General features: G+C 37.1%; 3 protein-coding genes and 1 long non-coding RNA gene across 7 annotated transcripts; 2 read left to right on the forward strand and 2 right to left on the reverse strand.

Annotated features, from left to right (window-relative positions):
• LOC109725163 (OTU domain-containing protein 6B-like) lies at positions 354-2471 on the forward strand. The gene is made up of 2 exons (XM_020254249.1): positions 354-514; positions 1495-2471. Exons 1-2 carry the CDS (start codon positions 399-401, stop codon positions 2354-2356), a joined length of 978 nt encoding a protein of 325 aa, XP_020109838.1. The 5' UTR covers positions 354-398; the 3' UTR covers positions 2357-2471.
• On the reverse strand, positions 2863-4533 carry LOC109725164. Its single transcript, XR_002220206.1, has 2 exons — positions 4145-4533; positions 2863-3549 (listed from the first exon to the last, which is right to left on the reverse strand). It is a non-coding gene; the product is annotated as an uncharacterized LOC109725164 (long non-coding RNA).
• On the reverse strand, positions 5814-9676 carry LOC109725093. 2 transcript variants are annotated; one of them, XM_020254158.1, is made up of 6 exons: positions 9069-9676; positions 8364-8576; positions 8013-8161; positions 7841-7909; positions 6073-7724; positions 5814-5931 (listed from the first exon to the last, which is right to left on the reverse strand). In XM_020254158.1, the coding sequence occupies exons 1-6, from the start codon at positions 9237-9239 to the stop codon at positions 5912-5914; spliced, it is 2274 nt and encodes a 757-aa protein (XP_020109747.1). In that variant the 5' UTR covers positions 9240-9676; the 3' UTR covers positions 5814-5911. The 2 variants fall into 2 exon arrangements, with proteins under 2 accessions (XP_020109747.1, XP_020109746.1); XM_020254157.1 differs by having other exon boundaries at positions 5814-7724.
• LOC109724966 lies at positions 11549-16837 on the forward strand. Of its 3 annotated transcripts, XM_020253978.1 has the most exons (9): positions 11550-11790; positions 12462-12932; positions 13473-13644; positions 14231-14525; positions 14974-15046; positions 15193-15283; positions 15624-15703; positions 15829-16112; positions 16451-16837. In XM_020253978.1, exons 1-8 carry the CDS (start codon positions 11725-11727, stop codon positions 16081-16083), a joined length of 1503 nt encoding a protein of 500 aa, XP_020109567.1. In that variant the 5' UTR covers positions 11550-11724; the 3' UTR covers positions 16084-16112; positions 16451-16837. The 3 variants fall into 3 exon arrangements, with proteins under 3 accessions (XP_020109569.1, XP_020109567.1, XP_020109570.1); XM_020253980.1 differs by lacking the exon at positions 16451-16837 and having other exon boundaries at positions 11549-11790; positions 14974-15050; positions 15829-15971; XM_020253981.1 differs by lacking the exon at positions 14231-14525 and having other exon boundaries at positions 14974-15050.

Raw genomic sequence — 16983 nt, forward strand, 5'->3', positions numbered from 1 at the left:
TACCAATCGTCCCTAACGCAAGTGGCAACGAGTTTGGTGGTCAGCACTCGAGGTTTCAAATTTGAATTATTATTTATTCATATTTTTAAATAATTTTTTAAAAAAAATTAATAAAGCGAGTAGCATAATACATTTTTCTCTCGTGGCATTGAGATTTGTATTTGAAGGCCGTCCCCACCAAATTTTTCTTAGAATTTGGAATTTTTCTGAACCCAGTACCAACAGGTAGAGTGGGCTTGAAATTAGGAAACGGTATTAAATTAATATGGGCTCGGCCCGTTACTGTACTCAAACTCTCTCTTTTTTTTTTTTTTTTTTTTTTTCTTTTTTTTTTTTGTTTAGGGTTACACTCTCTCTCTCTTTCTCTTTCTCTCTTTCTCTCTTTCCCCCAAACTCGTATGGAGACGATCGGGGAAGCAGGGGGGAGCGCTTCTACTCCCGAAGAGCTTCGGGGGAGCGCGGCGGAGGAGCAGAAGCAGCGAGAATCTCTCGAGGAGGTGCTCTCGAGGCACAGGTATTTGTTTATTAGCATCAAAGTTTGTGTCTTTTTCCCTTTGTTTTCGTGTTCAATTTGGTCTTTTTTACTTTCTTTTACTTGGTTTTTGGGAGTAAATTTGGTATTTTTTGAAGACCCATTTGCTCATTCTAGTGGGTAGTATTGTTTTTGCTCAGTGTTTGCTCCAAAGTAATCAAGTGGTTGGTGTAAATTTAGTAATCTTTGTTTGTTTGGGCTTAAATTTGTGTCAAATTTGATGAATTCAAGTCAAATTTGCTGAGCAGTAACTTCCTAAGAATTATAGAATCTAAAGGGATCATATTCCAACAAATCGGAATCGAGTTAAACTCAGTTCAATGCAAGTTGAATTTGCTTGAATTCTTTGATTTGTAAGCAAGTTCGCTTCGATGTGCTAGTTAGTTGGCAAAGAATTGCAGATCAGAAATCGAAGTCCTTTTCTTGCTCGACGCAACATTTGCTCTTCAGATTCTTGTGAAAATCAAATATTTTGGAGTGTTTAGTCTATGTTGATTACTAGTTTGAATCGGCCATCAATCAAACTGAGAGGGGTAAAATTTTTGAAGTTTGGAAATGCTCAACACCTTGTCTTGTATTCATTAGATATGCGTCATGCTGGCACGGCAATTTAATGCAGCGGAAACCGGAAAAGTTTTTGGTATTTGAAACCACAGATTACAAATAGTAATGCAGATGAGGCTTATGGCCCTTTTCTGCTTTTCGTCTATAATTCACGCTTTTGATTGAAGTGAAAATATGGGTATTGTAGTTAGCACTGAGCAGCTTTGTAGTTTCTTGGCAGTTTAATGTAATCCCACAATCCATCATATGGAAAAGTTTGAGCACATTGGTTGTGAAGAGTTTTGAAGTGCGTAGGTTTTAAACCTATGTTCTGTAGCCACATTATTTTTCCACCTATTTCGCTTCTTTTTGTGTTATCTCGAATCCTTTGAACTGATGTTCTTCACTTGGTTGCACAGGAAAGAGATAATTGAACTCCAAAACAAAGAAATCAGCCTTAAAAAAGTGGCTGCCAAAGGCAGCAAAGCTGAACAGAAAGCCAAAAAGAAGCAGGTGGAAGATGAGATATCTCGACTCACATCTCAACTTGAAGCAAAACACTCCGAAGAGCTTTCGTCTTTGGGCTACAAAAGCTCTAACAACTCGGAAAGAGAGAACCTTGAAAGTCTAGTCAAAGCTATAGCCGGTATTTCTACTAATAGTAAAAATGAATCTCCAAAACCTAGCAAGGGAGCAAGGCGGCGTGGGAAAAGAGCCCAAGAGGAAGCAGCTAGAGAACAAAGAATCCAAGAAGAGCAAAATACTATTATAAGTGATCGAATGATCGAGAATGAGAAGCTTGAAGAAGAGCTTAAGCCATTAGGGCTTACCATCAACGAGATCAAGCCGGATGGCCACTGCCTCTACCGAGCGGTTGAGGACCAGCTTTCCCTCCATTCCAAAAGTGCTTCCCCGTACAACTATCAGGAGCTCCGAGTAATGGCGGCCAAGTATATGAGAGAGCATGCATCGGACTTTTTGCCCTTTTTCTTATCAGAGAGTAAGATTGAACTTGATTCGGATTGCACGCCATTGGAGGGATTCGAGAAGTATTGCGAAGAGGTTGAGAAAACGGCTTCTTGGGGCGGGCAACTTGAACTTGGGGCTCTCACCCACTGCCTGAAGAAGCACTTTTTAATATTTTCGGGTTCTTTCCCTGAAGTTGAGATGGGGAAAGAATACAAATCCGATGAAAATCCGAGCATTTTGCTATCATATCATAGACATGCTTATGGTCTCGGTGAGCACTATAATTCCATAGTTCCAAATGGAACGAGGTAATAGAAGTTTCTCTCTGTCTCCTTTTATCTTTGTATAAGAATGCTCTGCCAGAGTACCACTTGTTGCATTTACACTACATTTTATGACATTTTCGCTTGTTCTTCTTTGATTGTCTTGATGAGTGAGTTCATTGATTGAATTCTTTTTAACAATTGTTTGTGCAATTATTTCTATCGAGATGTCGGCATGCGAATTAGACTACTTCACATAGATCCAACAGTTCCTATTCTATGAATGTTTGGAATTTCCGACCATGTATCTTATCTTCTCATGTATCCATAGAAGAGAGACCTCTTGCGAGGAAGTGATTATCTTAAACGAGTATTTATAGGACTTGCTATTTTTTTTCTTTCTATTTACTTTCAGCATCTATGATACCATTAGGGCCGAAACCTGTGCTTTTATGTGGGTTGAGCAACTTTTGGATCAGCTTCTCTACTTTAAGAACAACAAAATAAGCATTAAAGACATCTACTGTGAAAATGGGTTTTGCTACAAACTTGGTATGGAAGGAAAGAATCAATCCACATTCATTTCCTTAGGAACAGGTGTTAATCAACAACATAAAATCAAAACATAATATTCAGGGAGTAAAAGATGTAACAAACCTTTACAACACACAGACATAATTCTTTAGACAAAGATTACACCTTATAATCATTCTCTGATCTCTAAACAGTACAAGAGTGTTTGGATCTCTTCTCATACTCATGGTGTAGCTTCATTTAAAGCGTCTGGATCTTAAATGAATGGCTAACTATTTCTTATTATTGGTGGACTCATTACTTCTGTTAAGATCTAGCATCATTTCTCTGCTGCTAGTCATCTTTTGTTTCTCCTTTTTATTAACATCTAGTGGAGTAGTTTCTCTTGCCCTTTTCGTACCTCTCGTCGACTTTTGATCTTTTGGTTCCTTCATTTCACTTTTTTCTCCATCAATAAGTTTAACATGAACTTTTGTTTGATCAAGATTTGGGATTTTGAAGTCTTCGATCTCGAATTTCGGCTGCCATGCGACGATATTATTTGCTAATTTGTTCTGTGAATTCATATTTCTCCTCTGGTCCATTAATTGAAAACGAAACGCTTCTCTGTCGACCAATTCGAAGAATTCTTCAAATTCCGGTGTCGTCATGCTCGATTCGCCTTCATTTCTCTCCTCCTTTTCCATCTTCATTTTCCCTTCCTCAAACCTATTAAAATTGATTAAAAGAAAATGAAATGTTAAGAGCCAGTGTAACAGGGAACAACTAAGTCATCTGTGTCAAAAAAATGAGCCACAATTTCTTTTGTTTCTTTTGGCGACAATGGGTGCATTTTAGTTCTCAATGAGTTATTGTTTGGTGTCATGTAAAGTTATTGTAGTCTATCTTATTCTGTGTGACTTTTGGTCTATACCTTAAGAAGCAGATGAAATCTCATACTCGATATCATTAACTGATGATGGAAAGGATATTATTGGTGAAATTCTCTTTTTTTTTCTCCTTTTGGGTAACTAAGTAGTAATGCATTTAAAGTCCTAACCCTGAGACAATAGGATATTACAAGTGTTTGCTCATCATGACTCAGAACTTGCTATAAAATCAGATCTATTCTTTCAATCTTGTGTAACTGTTCTAAAATCAATTGCTCACACACTTGAATAGAATCAATACTTCATGAAGAAGGTAAAGTTACAAACATCATGGACTAATAAGACACACATTTATATTTCAATAAATTAAAGGAGCACTAAACATTTCCTGAAGGAAAAAGGATAATAAATGGAGGCCTCATAGAAGTTCTCACCATGTTTGTCTTTTCTTCAATTATTAATGGGGAGCCCTCATGGAAGTTCTCACCATCCTTCAATTAAACCTCCATCTCTCTCTCTCTCTCTCTCTCTCTCTCTCTCTTAGGAGGTTGAGTCTATGTTGCTGACCATGAGATATCTGTCAAATTTGGTACTATATATATACTACTAAATGGGATTTGAAACTATGCTGTACTTGTATGTGTTCCCACTCTTCTAACCTATTTATATGGCTTAACACTGAAGTGGTTAAAGCAAGGAAACTATTTTTGGGAAAAAGAGAGTTTACCTTGGACAATGTCCTTTAGTCTTTTCTGATAAAATATTTGGAAAAACAAGGATCTACTTCTCCATTAAATATGCAAAAAAATAGAAAAACTATTTTTACATTTGAGTCAAACAAATAGAAAATACTAACTATTTTATAGGATACTTTCAGAGAAAGCCAAAAACACCCCCTAATGTGTGACACCACCCTATAATTGTAGCTTGGAAATTTCACAAGGACTTCAAAAATGCCCAGGTCAATCAACAACTCTCTGTTTTTATGTCACTTTATTTCCTTTGGCCAAAAATTTGATAGAAAATAGGATTCAAAGTCCTCATCTTTTTTTTTTCTCTCTCTAGTTTATGTTGAAGGACATAATTGCCCTTGCACAGATGCACATGGCTAAAAAATAGATAAAAATTTTATCAGAAAACAAGTCGTGTAAAAACCGCGCAGAATATTCTGGATCATGTTCCATGTATCTGAATAATGTGTAATTCAAGGCGCAATTTAATGGCTTCTAAAAAGAGCTTTTTTATAGAATTTCCACTCTATTAATGAAATAGGATAATTTCTTGTATAGGAGTAAGAGAAGGGTAATATAGTAATTTCACAAAGATGGCATGATGTGTTGCAATAGGTAAGCTGGCTGATGCCATCCTTCTTACACCAGCAAAGAGCGTCTGTCTAACAGACGCAGGAAAAACGTGTTTGGAATTTCTGTTTGGCAGACAACACAGTAACGACTTTGACTTCTTTAGATTCTTTTTCTTCTGTTTTGTTTTTTTTTTTTTTTTTTGTTTATTGGTTTAAAAAAAGTATATGGTTTATTAAATTGAAAGCATAGCCTCCCAAGAAAAGGAGTTTAACTACTCCCCCATCCATTAAATGAGATTAATTAGTCCGTGAAATATGTCACTAAATTCTCCTTCCTAAACCCATCGTTCATTGTTTAGGGTCTGTTTGCGTCAGACTAGAGGTTCTGTAAAAATCTTATTATTTTATCACTGTTGTCTGAAGAAACTATTGCATGTTCAAAAAAAATTTTACTGCAGTAGGAGTTTTAAATTAGAGCTTTATGTATTTTGGAGTCAGAAAGCTCAATTTAGTCGCTTAGCCTTTGACTTTCTATTTTTAATTGCTGCTTCTTGGAGCGGTGAAGTTGTTAAGTATGCGAGGCTTAACAGTGCCATTGTAAGTTGCAAATATCATATCAGAGTGCTTGTTCTTGCATATAGAAATATCAGCAAATGTAGGGCTGAGATCACATGATCTAATAATCACACTTTCACAATGACAACAGATCTAAGTTTCCAAATTCCTTTGTTTGTTTTTAAATGCTCAAAATTGAATCAATGAGTGGACTAATAGGAGGAACTTACACTCACAATCCTGGTTTGTTTATCATCATAGGAATCAATTTCACAAAAGATTCATCTCTCTCACTATTCTTTATCATGTCCCAGCAACATGGAGCTCTCTTGTATTTTGCAAGTCAAATACATGAATCAAAGTCTACACAAAAAAAAGGGAAACACAAAAAAAAAAAAGAAGAATCAATCAATCAATCTGGATGAAATTTTGCTGATGAGTAAACCTTTTCTTAGCCTTTTGTATTAATATCATGTGTAATTTCCTGGAAAACGCGAAGCCTACTTCGTGTCCTCTCGGTCTTCAAACCAAATCCACCTTTAAACCAGCTGTTCATTTCTGCCATACAATTAGAACCGCCGAAGGTATCTTTGTCTCCAATTGGCGATAAGCAATCACGTGAGACATCAAAGATCGGGTGTTCATGGAACGAGAGAGATCGACGAGCCCTTCTGGGCGATCTTAGCGCAATCTCAGATCCTTCATTCATATCAAGTTTACTTGGCTTCCGGCGGACACTCTCAGTATAACTCTGTGGCTTCTTTTTAGTCCAATTATCGGTTGATTTTATGATATTAGAACCCAAGTTCTCATCTTGGAAAGATTCAGATTCGTTCTTCTTCGAGTATGGATGCAACAAGTCTTTGCGATTAAATGCTTCACCATTCTCCAAATTCTTATTAGCGAAGAATTCTTCTTCCTCCTCTTCTTCCACCATATCGGCCCAAGTTCTTCTTTTGCCGTCTGAAACTGTGACTGTTTTAAACTTTTCCATCAAATCTTTAGTGCTTTCTCTTTGCTGATCGGCTGCTGCATCATAGAATGTGTCTGCACGGGCTAAATTTTCTTCCTCCACTATATCACCCTGTGTTGTTTTACCAACATTAAAATCGCAAAAACAATCGATATTTGATCTTTCCATGGTCTTATTCTCTAAAGTAAGGCCAATGTTTCTCAAGACATCTACTTCTTGCGGCGTGCTACTCTCATCCGTATATGCAAACAGTATTCTATTATCAGCTGGTGAATTTGTACAACTAGCGGGATGTTGCGATGCACGACTTAAACATTGAGGTTGTTCTTTCCTATCTGTCTCAGAAACAGCATCCCGTTCACCAGCTTGCGCCTTTGTGGTACTCAATTCTGTCGAGTTCTTCGACCTCAGATCAAATCTCGCATTTGCTACAGCTGTACTATTTTCAGGAGTCAGAGATTGTACTGATACATTGGCCATCACACTATTATCTGTGACTGAATATTCCATTGGTTTCTCAAATTTCATACACCGATTGTTCCTCGAGGATCCAGAACTTCGTCCGTTAGCATGAGGTCTTGAAACTGTCGACGATTCTCGAGAGTACGCCCATTGGTTTCCGTGGATAGAAGCAGGAGAATGGAAATCTTCCTGAGCATAATACATCAATTTTTTCTTACATGTACCATATGATTCTCCTTTCCTGTAAGGATTGTGAACCCATGTCCTCTTTCTATTCTCGCATTGTGAAGTGGCACACTTACGCAACCCTTTTTTGCAAGAAGAATTGGATATCCAGCTCGGAAAATTCAAAGTTGAGGAATATTCAGTAGATAGCTCAGAACAGCTCGATTTCTCCTCGCTGAAACCTTCATATTTCATTCCACATTCAGCATTGAAATTTGAGCAACCCACATTCCTAATATGGTTTGAGATGGGAGTGCTTTGTGGTTCCAGCTTTGTTTCTTCTGACTTTGAAAGTGGAACTGCTTCTGATTCGAGTTCCTTGAGAATTTCATTAGCCCGCTCGAAGGACTTAAGGTAGGATTCAGTGCTGTCGCTTGATGACAGCTTTTCCACGTCTGCGAGAATGGATTTGGCTTCTGCGAGCCTTCCCAGCTTCATCAAGCATATAGCTAAATTGCACTGCTTGTTGTAATCAGGTTCCATCGCCAGAGCTTTCCTGCACTCGGTGGTAAATTAAGAACTAGTTAGCCAAACAATTGATTTGATATGATTCATAACTCAATGCAATGTTTCGCGTTTTAGTACTAAATCCATGCATGTGCAAAGTGATACCGGTAAAGTGGCTCCGCCTCCGCATAATTCTCTAATTGCATGTGAGCCCAAGCAAGATTCCCCAGCAGTCTGAGCAAGATCAAAAGCAAGAACATCAATTAAATGGTCTCAATCTAGAAATCGAGAACACGATCTACCGTCGCAAAAAAAAGAGGCCTAAAGTTCAAGTTACCTTGATTTTTCTTTGTTGAGGGAGATATGTATCCTTTTTCCTTGACATCTCGCTAACTTCTTCACCCTCCCTCCAAAAGCTTGCCCTTCGTCAATTTGTTTCAACTTCGCGCTCAGCAGCTCAATTTCTTCATGCATCCTACCGCATTTCTGTTCTCAAACGCCAATAATTTCATTTGAGAAGATTATGGTTGTGTTGCAGAGCTTCTGATTTTCATGCGCAGAACTTATGCAAAAGATCAGGTTTTTAATTTCCTTGTCAAACACTTAACTACTGCATCTCGGAGTAAAGAAGCGGTTCTAGAAGCGAGGTGAAACAAGGCACTGAGATGCGAATGCACCGTGATTTTACCTTGTAGAGGTCTAGGAGAACGTTGTCGAGCGCCTCCTGGGATTGAAAAGAGCACCGATTGCGAAAAGACTTTATCGCCTCAATAGCTTCGTCGGCTCGATTCGCTTGCTTCATTACAGAAGCCATATCTTTCACCGCACTATCGACGCGGTCGCCGCAGTTTATAGCAGACCAGAACAGAGGAACTGCCTTGTTTAGATCCTTCTCGACTAACTGTAGAGTAAAAAAGATAATGCAGAACAAATTAATAACAACAAATTCCACCTTAAATAAAAAAAAGCCATTTTCTGATCTTGAAAAAGGCTTAAACTTGTCAAATTTGAAAACATACTGGGAAGACATTTTAATTGAAACAAAGGGAGTATGATGATTGAGGAAGGAAATGAAATTCAGGAATGAACAGCTAAAGAACAGCACTAAGAAAACCCCAATAATTTCGTCGAACATGTTAAGACTATCTCTTGGGGCCATTTCCTGTTATGTCGTTCTTTTGGTTAACATGGTATCAGAACAAATCGTAAACTCTAAAAAAGGAAACTCGGAGGCCGTGGGCTCGCGTCGACGGAAGTGTTAAGATTATTTCTTGAGCTGTTTCCTATCAAATTGATATTAGTAAACTACAATCTATTGAACCAGCTATAATTAGTACCAAATTGAACAGGAAAAACAGGGTTGAAAACAAGAACAAGGTGCGGCGCATCGCACCTGGGCATGCTTCGCCCTCGCGTACGGCGAATCCCCAGCTGGCAAATAGTGGTGTTGCGCGTGGCACGACGGCGTGCCGTCTCCCGAGCCGTCGCCGCCGATCCCTGCTGCGTTTGCAGGCGTGTGGGGGCTCGTCGGCGACACCGCCACCGATTTCTTGTGGCTCTTCATTCTCTAAATAAGGAGAACTGGGGTGGAAAAGGAGACACCTTTTCTCCAAGAAGCCAATTTGGGAATGGAGGGGGATCGAGCTCCTTCAAAACCCTAATTCTCCTTCCTTGCTGGAAAACCACCTTCCCGGAAACCACTTCCCGATCGGGAAACCGCTTGATTTCGCCGGAAAACCAGCTTCGGAGGGGGGGGGAGGGAGAGAGATTTGAACCCAAAAAATAAAAATAAAAAAAATACAGAGGCGTATTATAAAGTAGCCGTTAGGAGAGGGAAAAGAGGCGCGCATGCGAACGTGATAGCGTTTGAGGTGATGGGTTTTAGTTGAAAACGGCACCGACCTTGTCTTCAAAGCCGACTCCATTCTGAACCAACGTTCGTAGAAGAACTCGGCGCCGAACTGGCTGATCTTGCCGACTTCTACCTGTTTTAGCCGGTTATACACTCGTGCGTGGCACGTGTGATGGGGTGTCGCCTCATCATCGCCGTCCGTTAGAATAATACTATTTGATGAAATATTCTATCAAAAATAGTCGCAAATACTCTAAATTAGAGTGTAAAATTTAAATATTTCTAGTTCAAGAACCAATCATATAAGTCTTTTAAGATTAGACGACAAATTTTAACTTCTTGAAGTTTAAAATATCTACTTTAAAGCATACTTAAATCATAAGGGAGTATTGCTATGATTAAAACATCTGATTAATTCATACACTCAGTTTAAAAATATAATATAGACTTATTTGCACATCAACAATCGGTAAAGTTTATATTTTAATCAGACTCAAAAATATACTGATTGTCTCTATTACAAGTGGCAAGGAACTTATATGGTTGGTATCGGAAGTTTCGATTTTGAAGTGGAGTTATTTTATATTTTAGTATATTATCATTTTTTAAAAAGAAAGGGAGAATATTTTTTCTTTCTAAAATATTTATTTGGAATTGCGGGATAATTGCGTTAAGTGCGGTAAGAAAGTACGATAAAAAAATATTATATTTATTTTTGTACGTAATATTATTTTTCGCATATCGCGATAAGTCGATTATGATATATTTTTTACGATACTATTAAAAAACGCAGAAGCATATCTCTAAATATTTTTATCTCAATTTTATTTTCCCTAATAGCGTTGTATAAAACTCCATATCAAACTATGCGCGACTGTATCTGACACAGTTGTTTAAAAATTTAATAATTAATATTTCGTGTCCAAATTCGAAAATCTAATTGCTTGTACCAATTTTGTTAGAAAGACAAATCAAATAGTGCCACGTGTTTCGGAAGAGATCAAATTTTACACGGAAAAGTTCAACACGTGGCGATTTAACGCACGGCTCGAATTACGAAACTAGTCACAACATTCAACATAAATTACATGTCGACTTGTCGAGGAAAGGTGGATGAAAGGGAGGGCAATTTGGTCATTATGGTTCTCAGGGTCTGGGGCCCACTCGTGCCGTCGACTACACGCGCGCCAGCTAATGCTCAAGGCACGCTCCGTATCTGTACTTATTTCCCCAAAATGCCCTTGGCGTATTAGCAAAAAGACAATAATAAAAATGTCCTTTTCACTTGAGTATTCTATAATTTAAAATATATACTTTCGAATCATATGATTATATTTATCTTTTTTATTATCTCCTTTATTGATTTTATTTATTAAATTAGTGACAAAATTAAATTCATAGAGTACTAAAGTAAAAAATTTAATAAATCATAAAATACTAAAATAAATATTGGATAAAACACATAGAGTATCTGAAATTTTTTTATATAATTTAGCGAAGAATTAACGGAGATGTTGACGAAAAAAAATTAAAAAATATATATATAAATGACGTCTTTTGATTTTATAAATTTATTTGACTTGTCAAGTCAAAATATATAGTTTATTTCGTGAATAACAACTATCATAAATATTTAATAAAATATATTTAAATAATATTATTTATAGATTTTTTTTTCTCAATTTAAAATATTAATCATTGATGCAACAATATGTTATACTCTTTGCTAATTTGACTAGAACCAAAATAGAATAAATCTTATTTAAGCAAACTTTTTCCGACAGGGGTATTTTGGTAATTTCGATCGTGCCCTTAATGGTATTCAATTATTAAGATAGGGGATTAATCTTAAATTAATCTTTCTAATTATCCCTTTATTAAGAATAATCCTTCTAATTATGACACGCACCAACTCCGAGTAAACATGCTTTTTTTTAAAAAAAAAATTTAAATTAAATCCGCTTTAATTCGATTTTCACGTCCGAACCTTTGAGCTTACATACACACTCTCTCTCTCTCTCTCTCTCTCTCTCTCTCTCTCTCTTTGCCCGAACCTCAAAGCATCTCCCTGGCCTCTTCGAAACCGACGATCTCTCTCTCTCTCTCTACGATCTAGGGTTTCTCCGGATTAAAATTAATCGAAATTATCGATCAATTTCGATTAAGAGGAGCTTAATTTTGTTACAGGAGGTTGTTAATGGAGAATCCCGGGCCTCCTTCGGAGCCGGAGGGTAACCCGGAGCTGGAATCTCGAGATCGGGAGGTAATCGTCGGTTCCTGTGCAATTTTTATCATTTTTGTTCTTTTTTGGGGATTTTTCTGAGGAATTTGGACACTCGTATTGGTTGCGTACGAAATTCGCGAGAAATTTTGGGCAAAGGTATCGAATCTGGTACCTAGATGGTTATAAGATGAAGAGAAATGGTACCTTTTTGTGTATTTACTGGTGGTTGTTTGTACGATCCGGATTTTAGTGCTAAAAAGTTTCTCCTTTAAGTCGTTCTTTTTCTCTTAGATGTGGTTTTAATGGTTATTTCATGTAGTTTGATTGTTTTGGTGTTCGAAGAGGCTACGAAGATGAATCATTTTGTTGTTATTGATGAGCTGATCACTTTGATTGCGCTATATAGTGCGTTGTGTAGGTTTTCCAATTACCTTGCTTTGACAAATTAGAACTGTTAATTGAATGTCTCATCGGCATTGATTCGGAATTCCGACTTATTCATAATATCACTAAAAGGTGTGATTTTGATTCGTTCTACTGATACAGAAAGATGAAAGAGGGACATGTAGGATCCTACAGTGGTTCTTTTTTTTTTCTTTTTCATTGTTTTCCTTAAACAAGTCAACTTAAACTCCCATTTCATTGGCTTATTGATTCAGCTATCTTAGGAGTATTAACTGTGATTGATTACCAAATGGTTGGCTTTGCAGGTATCAGATCAAAATGAGAGTACTGGAAGGGAAAGTAATCCCCGCACGCATCATTCGCGACGGCCACATCTTTCCTCTATACAAATACCAGCTCGAACAATTGAGAACCCAATACCTTCTTCAACGCGAATAACCATATCCCCCAGCCCTAGCTCGACAAGAGCAGGGCTTCCCCCAAGGCCTAGTTCAACGAGAACGAAGTCATCTATCAGAAATCTATTTCCACAACGGAGTATTAGGGCAAAGAGTTCGAGCCTGGAAGGCGATAGAACAATCCTCCTGATTCCGGGGACTCCCCTTTCGGAAGGGCAGCAGGAAAAGCCCTCGACATCAAGGTCGTTTTCCTTCACCAAGGTTTTCAACTCTGTGTCAGTGAAAACAGCACACTCCTTACCGGTCACTCCAGTCGCGAATTCAGGCCCTGCTTCTTCTCAGGAAAGGCATGCAGTTGACCTGCCTAATACTATGGATGTAAGTTCTCAGTTCTTATTCTTCTCGAGAAATTATTTCCTATTTTGACTGTAATGCTTCGATATGAAATTTCTTTCTGTACGACACTTGACTACCCTTACTCCCGTTAAAAAGACTTTTTCATTCAAGATATTTAACAGATCATTTCAAAGTCTTGTATGTTCTAATTTGACCTTGAATGGAGAAAATAAAGAAAATGTGTGATGGTGAAATATGGCATTGAAAGAACTTTGGTTAAGATGGAAAACTAAAATGAACACATATTCCTCTGTTAATTGAATTTTGCACCATTTCCACACAAATCTTTGGTGGTTTTAGTTTGATAAATTCTGGATAATTTGTTCCTCATAAATTTTTTAAACTAGGGGTTTATACAGACGCAGCTCGCTTTTGCTTATAGTTGGTCTGTATTGCATGTCAAAAAGCTCATCACAATTATCTCTTGCATACCTTTAATATCGTTCATGAATGGTGGTAAGGAAGCTTTGTTAATTTCGTACATTTGGTTCATCCTAATTTGGGTTTATGATACTTTAACAGAAGAAAGAAATCCAAACACAAATCAGGCGCTCATTCTCAGTACCAGGAAATGCCAAAGGCAGGAGTTTACGGAGGATGGATTCATTAGGTCTGATTCGTGTAATACCAGCAACCCCTCGTCCTGTTGCTGTTGACAATGCTACTGAGAGTGATGCTATAGAGATAGTTGATGGTACTTCCTTTGCTAAATGCTACATGGCTTTATATTCTAAAATGTTCCTTAAAATCCAAGCCAACACATTCTAAACATTAGGTTTTAACTCGAAGAACATAATAGAAGCCTTGAGAAATTCAACATTGTTTCTTTCCTTGTATTTGTTCTTAATTTAATTCTGCTTTATGTTATTAGCTTTATGGCCTTTTGCCATTTAGTTCCTGTTTGGCTTGACCCTGGAATAGCTTCTCCAATCCAGAAAATAGAAGCCTGTAAAAGTGATACATTGGATAACAAATATTCTAGATTTTTTTTTTTCTGTGGGGGAATCTGAAATGAGCGCCTCGCCCCAAAAGAAGCCATAGAAATGGAAAAGTCTACTAGTTCTTAGTTCTTTGAACAGCTCTGGACAAGGCTACTATTTCTTAGTTCTTTGAAGAGCTCTACTCTAACAGCTTCTGCAAAAGCTCCAGCCAGGCCAAATAGGTCCTTAAAGTGAATTTGTCCCATATATCTAGGGGATCAACACTACGCAATTGATAGTCTCGCAGAATTGAGGGAAAAAAAGTAAAATCCTCATACGTTATTGAATTTATTATTACAGCACAGACAGAAGATGGTGGTGAAGATATTCCAGAAGAAGAGGCGGTTTGCAGGATTTGTTTGGTTGAGCTAGCGGAAGGCGGTGAAACTCTTAAAATGGAATGTAGTTGCAAAGGAGAGCTCGCTCTTGCGCACCAAGAATGTGCAATCAAGTGGTTTAGTATTAAAGGGAACAAGACGTGTGATGTATGTAAACAAGATGTTCGTAACTTACCCGTAACATTACTGAGGATACAAAATCCTCCCAGTAGGCGGCCGCCAAATGCTTTGCAGCAAAGGGAAGCTGCACAATACAGGTAAATGCCAACCTGGAGAGAGAAGATAAATATTAAAAAATTATTTGACCGTTGCCAGGGATACTATGCACGATTAACCTGTAACAACTAGCCAGATTATGCATTCTGTATTGAAAGAAAGGAAATAGTTGACCTGACAACGCTAGAAGATGACTTTCTGTTGACATATTAGACTTAAGTATTCTGCAAATATTCTTAGTTTGCGAAATGGCATAGAGAATTGTTTCCTTGAGCTCTGTTGCGAAACTGTTTCTTCATCGTCGTTAGACTGACTGATTAGATTAGAGAATGGATTTCATATTTGCTATTTATGCTTATATGACATATTTAAGGCGTGTCCTCTTCTAGAAATAATATTTTAACAGGAGCCCTCTCTAGTATGTTTTTTATATTCATTATCAGCTAGTGTGGCAAATATTGAATATTGTCTGTCTGCAAATTCTGACAGAGTCTGGCAGGATGTTCCAATTTTGGTCATGGTCAGCATGCTTGCCTATTTCTGCTTCTTGGAACAACTTTTGGTTTGTAATTCTCTTCTTCTTTGCATAATGCTCGTTGTTTTTTAAGATTGAATGCCAATTTGAGGACACCAATGCTACCTTTTCTTTTAATTCTGTGAAATCTACCAAATGAAATTGTGCTTCTAGCTAACAGGTCGATGGAACAGGTTACCATTATGGGGTCGCGTGCTCTCGCAATTTCGCTGCCTTTTTCTTGTGTTTTGGGTCTTCTCTCATCCATGATAGCTTCCACAATGGGTAACTAATCAATTGTCATCTTCTTCTTTTTATTCATTTAGTATATTTCTTGTAAAGAGTACTTGGAATCGGATTGATATATCATAGATATGTCATAATTCCTAATTCAGTTGGAGGCCGGTGGCTTTAGTCATTTATCATCATGAATGTAAAACATGTAAACATCTTCAAAAATTAAGGCTGAGAAACTTTAGTGTTCATACTTATTTCATCATTTTCTAAATGTAATAATTTATGAATTCCATGTACTAATGCAGGAAAGTGTTTTCTTCTTTCATCATTCAACACCTAATCACTTCTAATCATAAACTTTTGCAAATTGTGATCATGCCTCTTGCAGTGAGCAAGACTTACATCTGGGCTTATGCTACCTTCCAGTTTGCTCTCGTAATCCTTTTCGCGCATATCTTCTATAATGTGGTAAGAAACTATATCCATATTGTTGTTACCGTACCGAAGTTTTGCGCTTTTTTTTTCCTTTGTTCTTTTTTTTTGGGGCTTACTGCTTACTCTTTTTGTTGTTTACTATTTTTATAAATTTGCAGCTAAAGGTGTCTGCTGTTCTGGCAGTATTACTTTCCTCATTTACGGGTTTCGGAATTGCTATCAGTACAAATTCTTTGCTTGTGGAGTATTTGAGGTGGAGATATAGACGAAATCAGAGACTGGAGCAAATAAATAATTATGGCAGCCAGCCCCAACAATCTGGAAATAATGCTGAAACGGAAAATACCAATTATAATAATAGGCAGCAAGAGGGGAGACAGATTGAATCAACAGATGCTCTACAGCATGGATGAAGATGAATGTTCCTCAATTTTTCCTTCAGGTAATTCTTTTTTGTGAATTTAGATTAATTTGTAGTCTTTTTAATATATTATTGCATGCTCATTAAATTCATGAGAAAGAACATTATGAAGTAATTTGTTGTATTTTGATTCGCAAATTTGCAATATTAGAATACTATGCTGCTGCTGAAATTTATATAGCTTAGCTGAGAAAGTAACACGTTTAAATTAACCTTATCAATTGCATTATTGGAACTTTAGTTCCTTCTCGAATTCTTCTTTATTTGTTATTTAAGTAATAAAAAAAGGTTATTTAATTGTATGTGATGCTATCATTATATTCCGAATCTAATAACAGTTTTTTACTTTCTTATTGTAGTGTCAGATCCTACAAGCTACAAAGAAGACAAGACAGTAAAGAGCATGCACGGTCAAGAAGCAGATTTGAGCTGCAAACAAGAGCACATTCGATGATTACGGCATGCAATTAAATTGCAATTAGATTTGTGAGAAACACGATATACATTAGCATTGATTTTGTGAAGCAGTCAAATGTTAAAGATGAGAAGAGTGAATGTGTGTGTGTGATCTCAGGGAGACTAAATGTCTCTATGTAAGCTATACATGTGTGTGATTTCTAGGAGATTATGTAAGCTATACAAGTTACAAATACGGTTGTTATGTACATGAGATACATTATGGATACGATGTTTTTGAAATCACAGTAGTGAAAGTTTGGAATGAAATTTGCTATATTTATGGTGAACTTCAATGCATTACAAGGGAAATAATGCTGTCGTGAATGAGATATGATTGGCCATATATGGTATTTCCTTATTTGAAATGCAACTATAAAAGTATAGGAGTGTTTATAAACCACATAGTATGCAGTACATTGTGCAGCTTAGAAGA

This window comes from Ananas comosus, linkage group 19, assembly GCF_001540865.1.
Source record: "Ananas comosus cultivar F153 linkage group 19, ASM154086v1, whole genome shotgun sequence".
Classification (NCBI taxonomy): Eukaryota; Viridiplantae; Streptophyta; class Magnoliopsida; order Poales; family Bromeliaceae; genus Ananas; species Ananas comosus.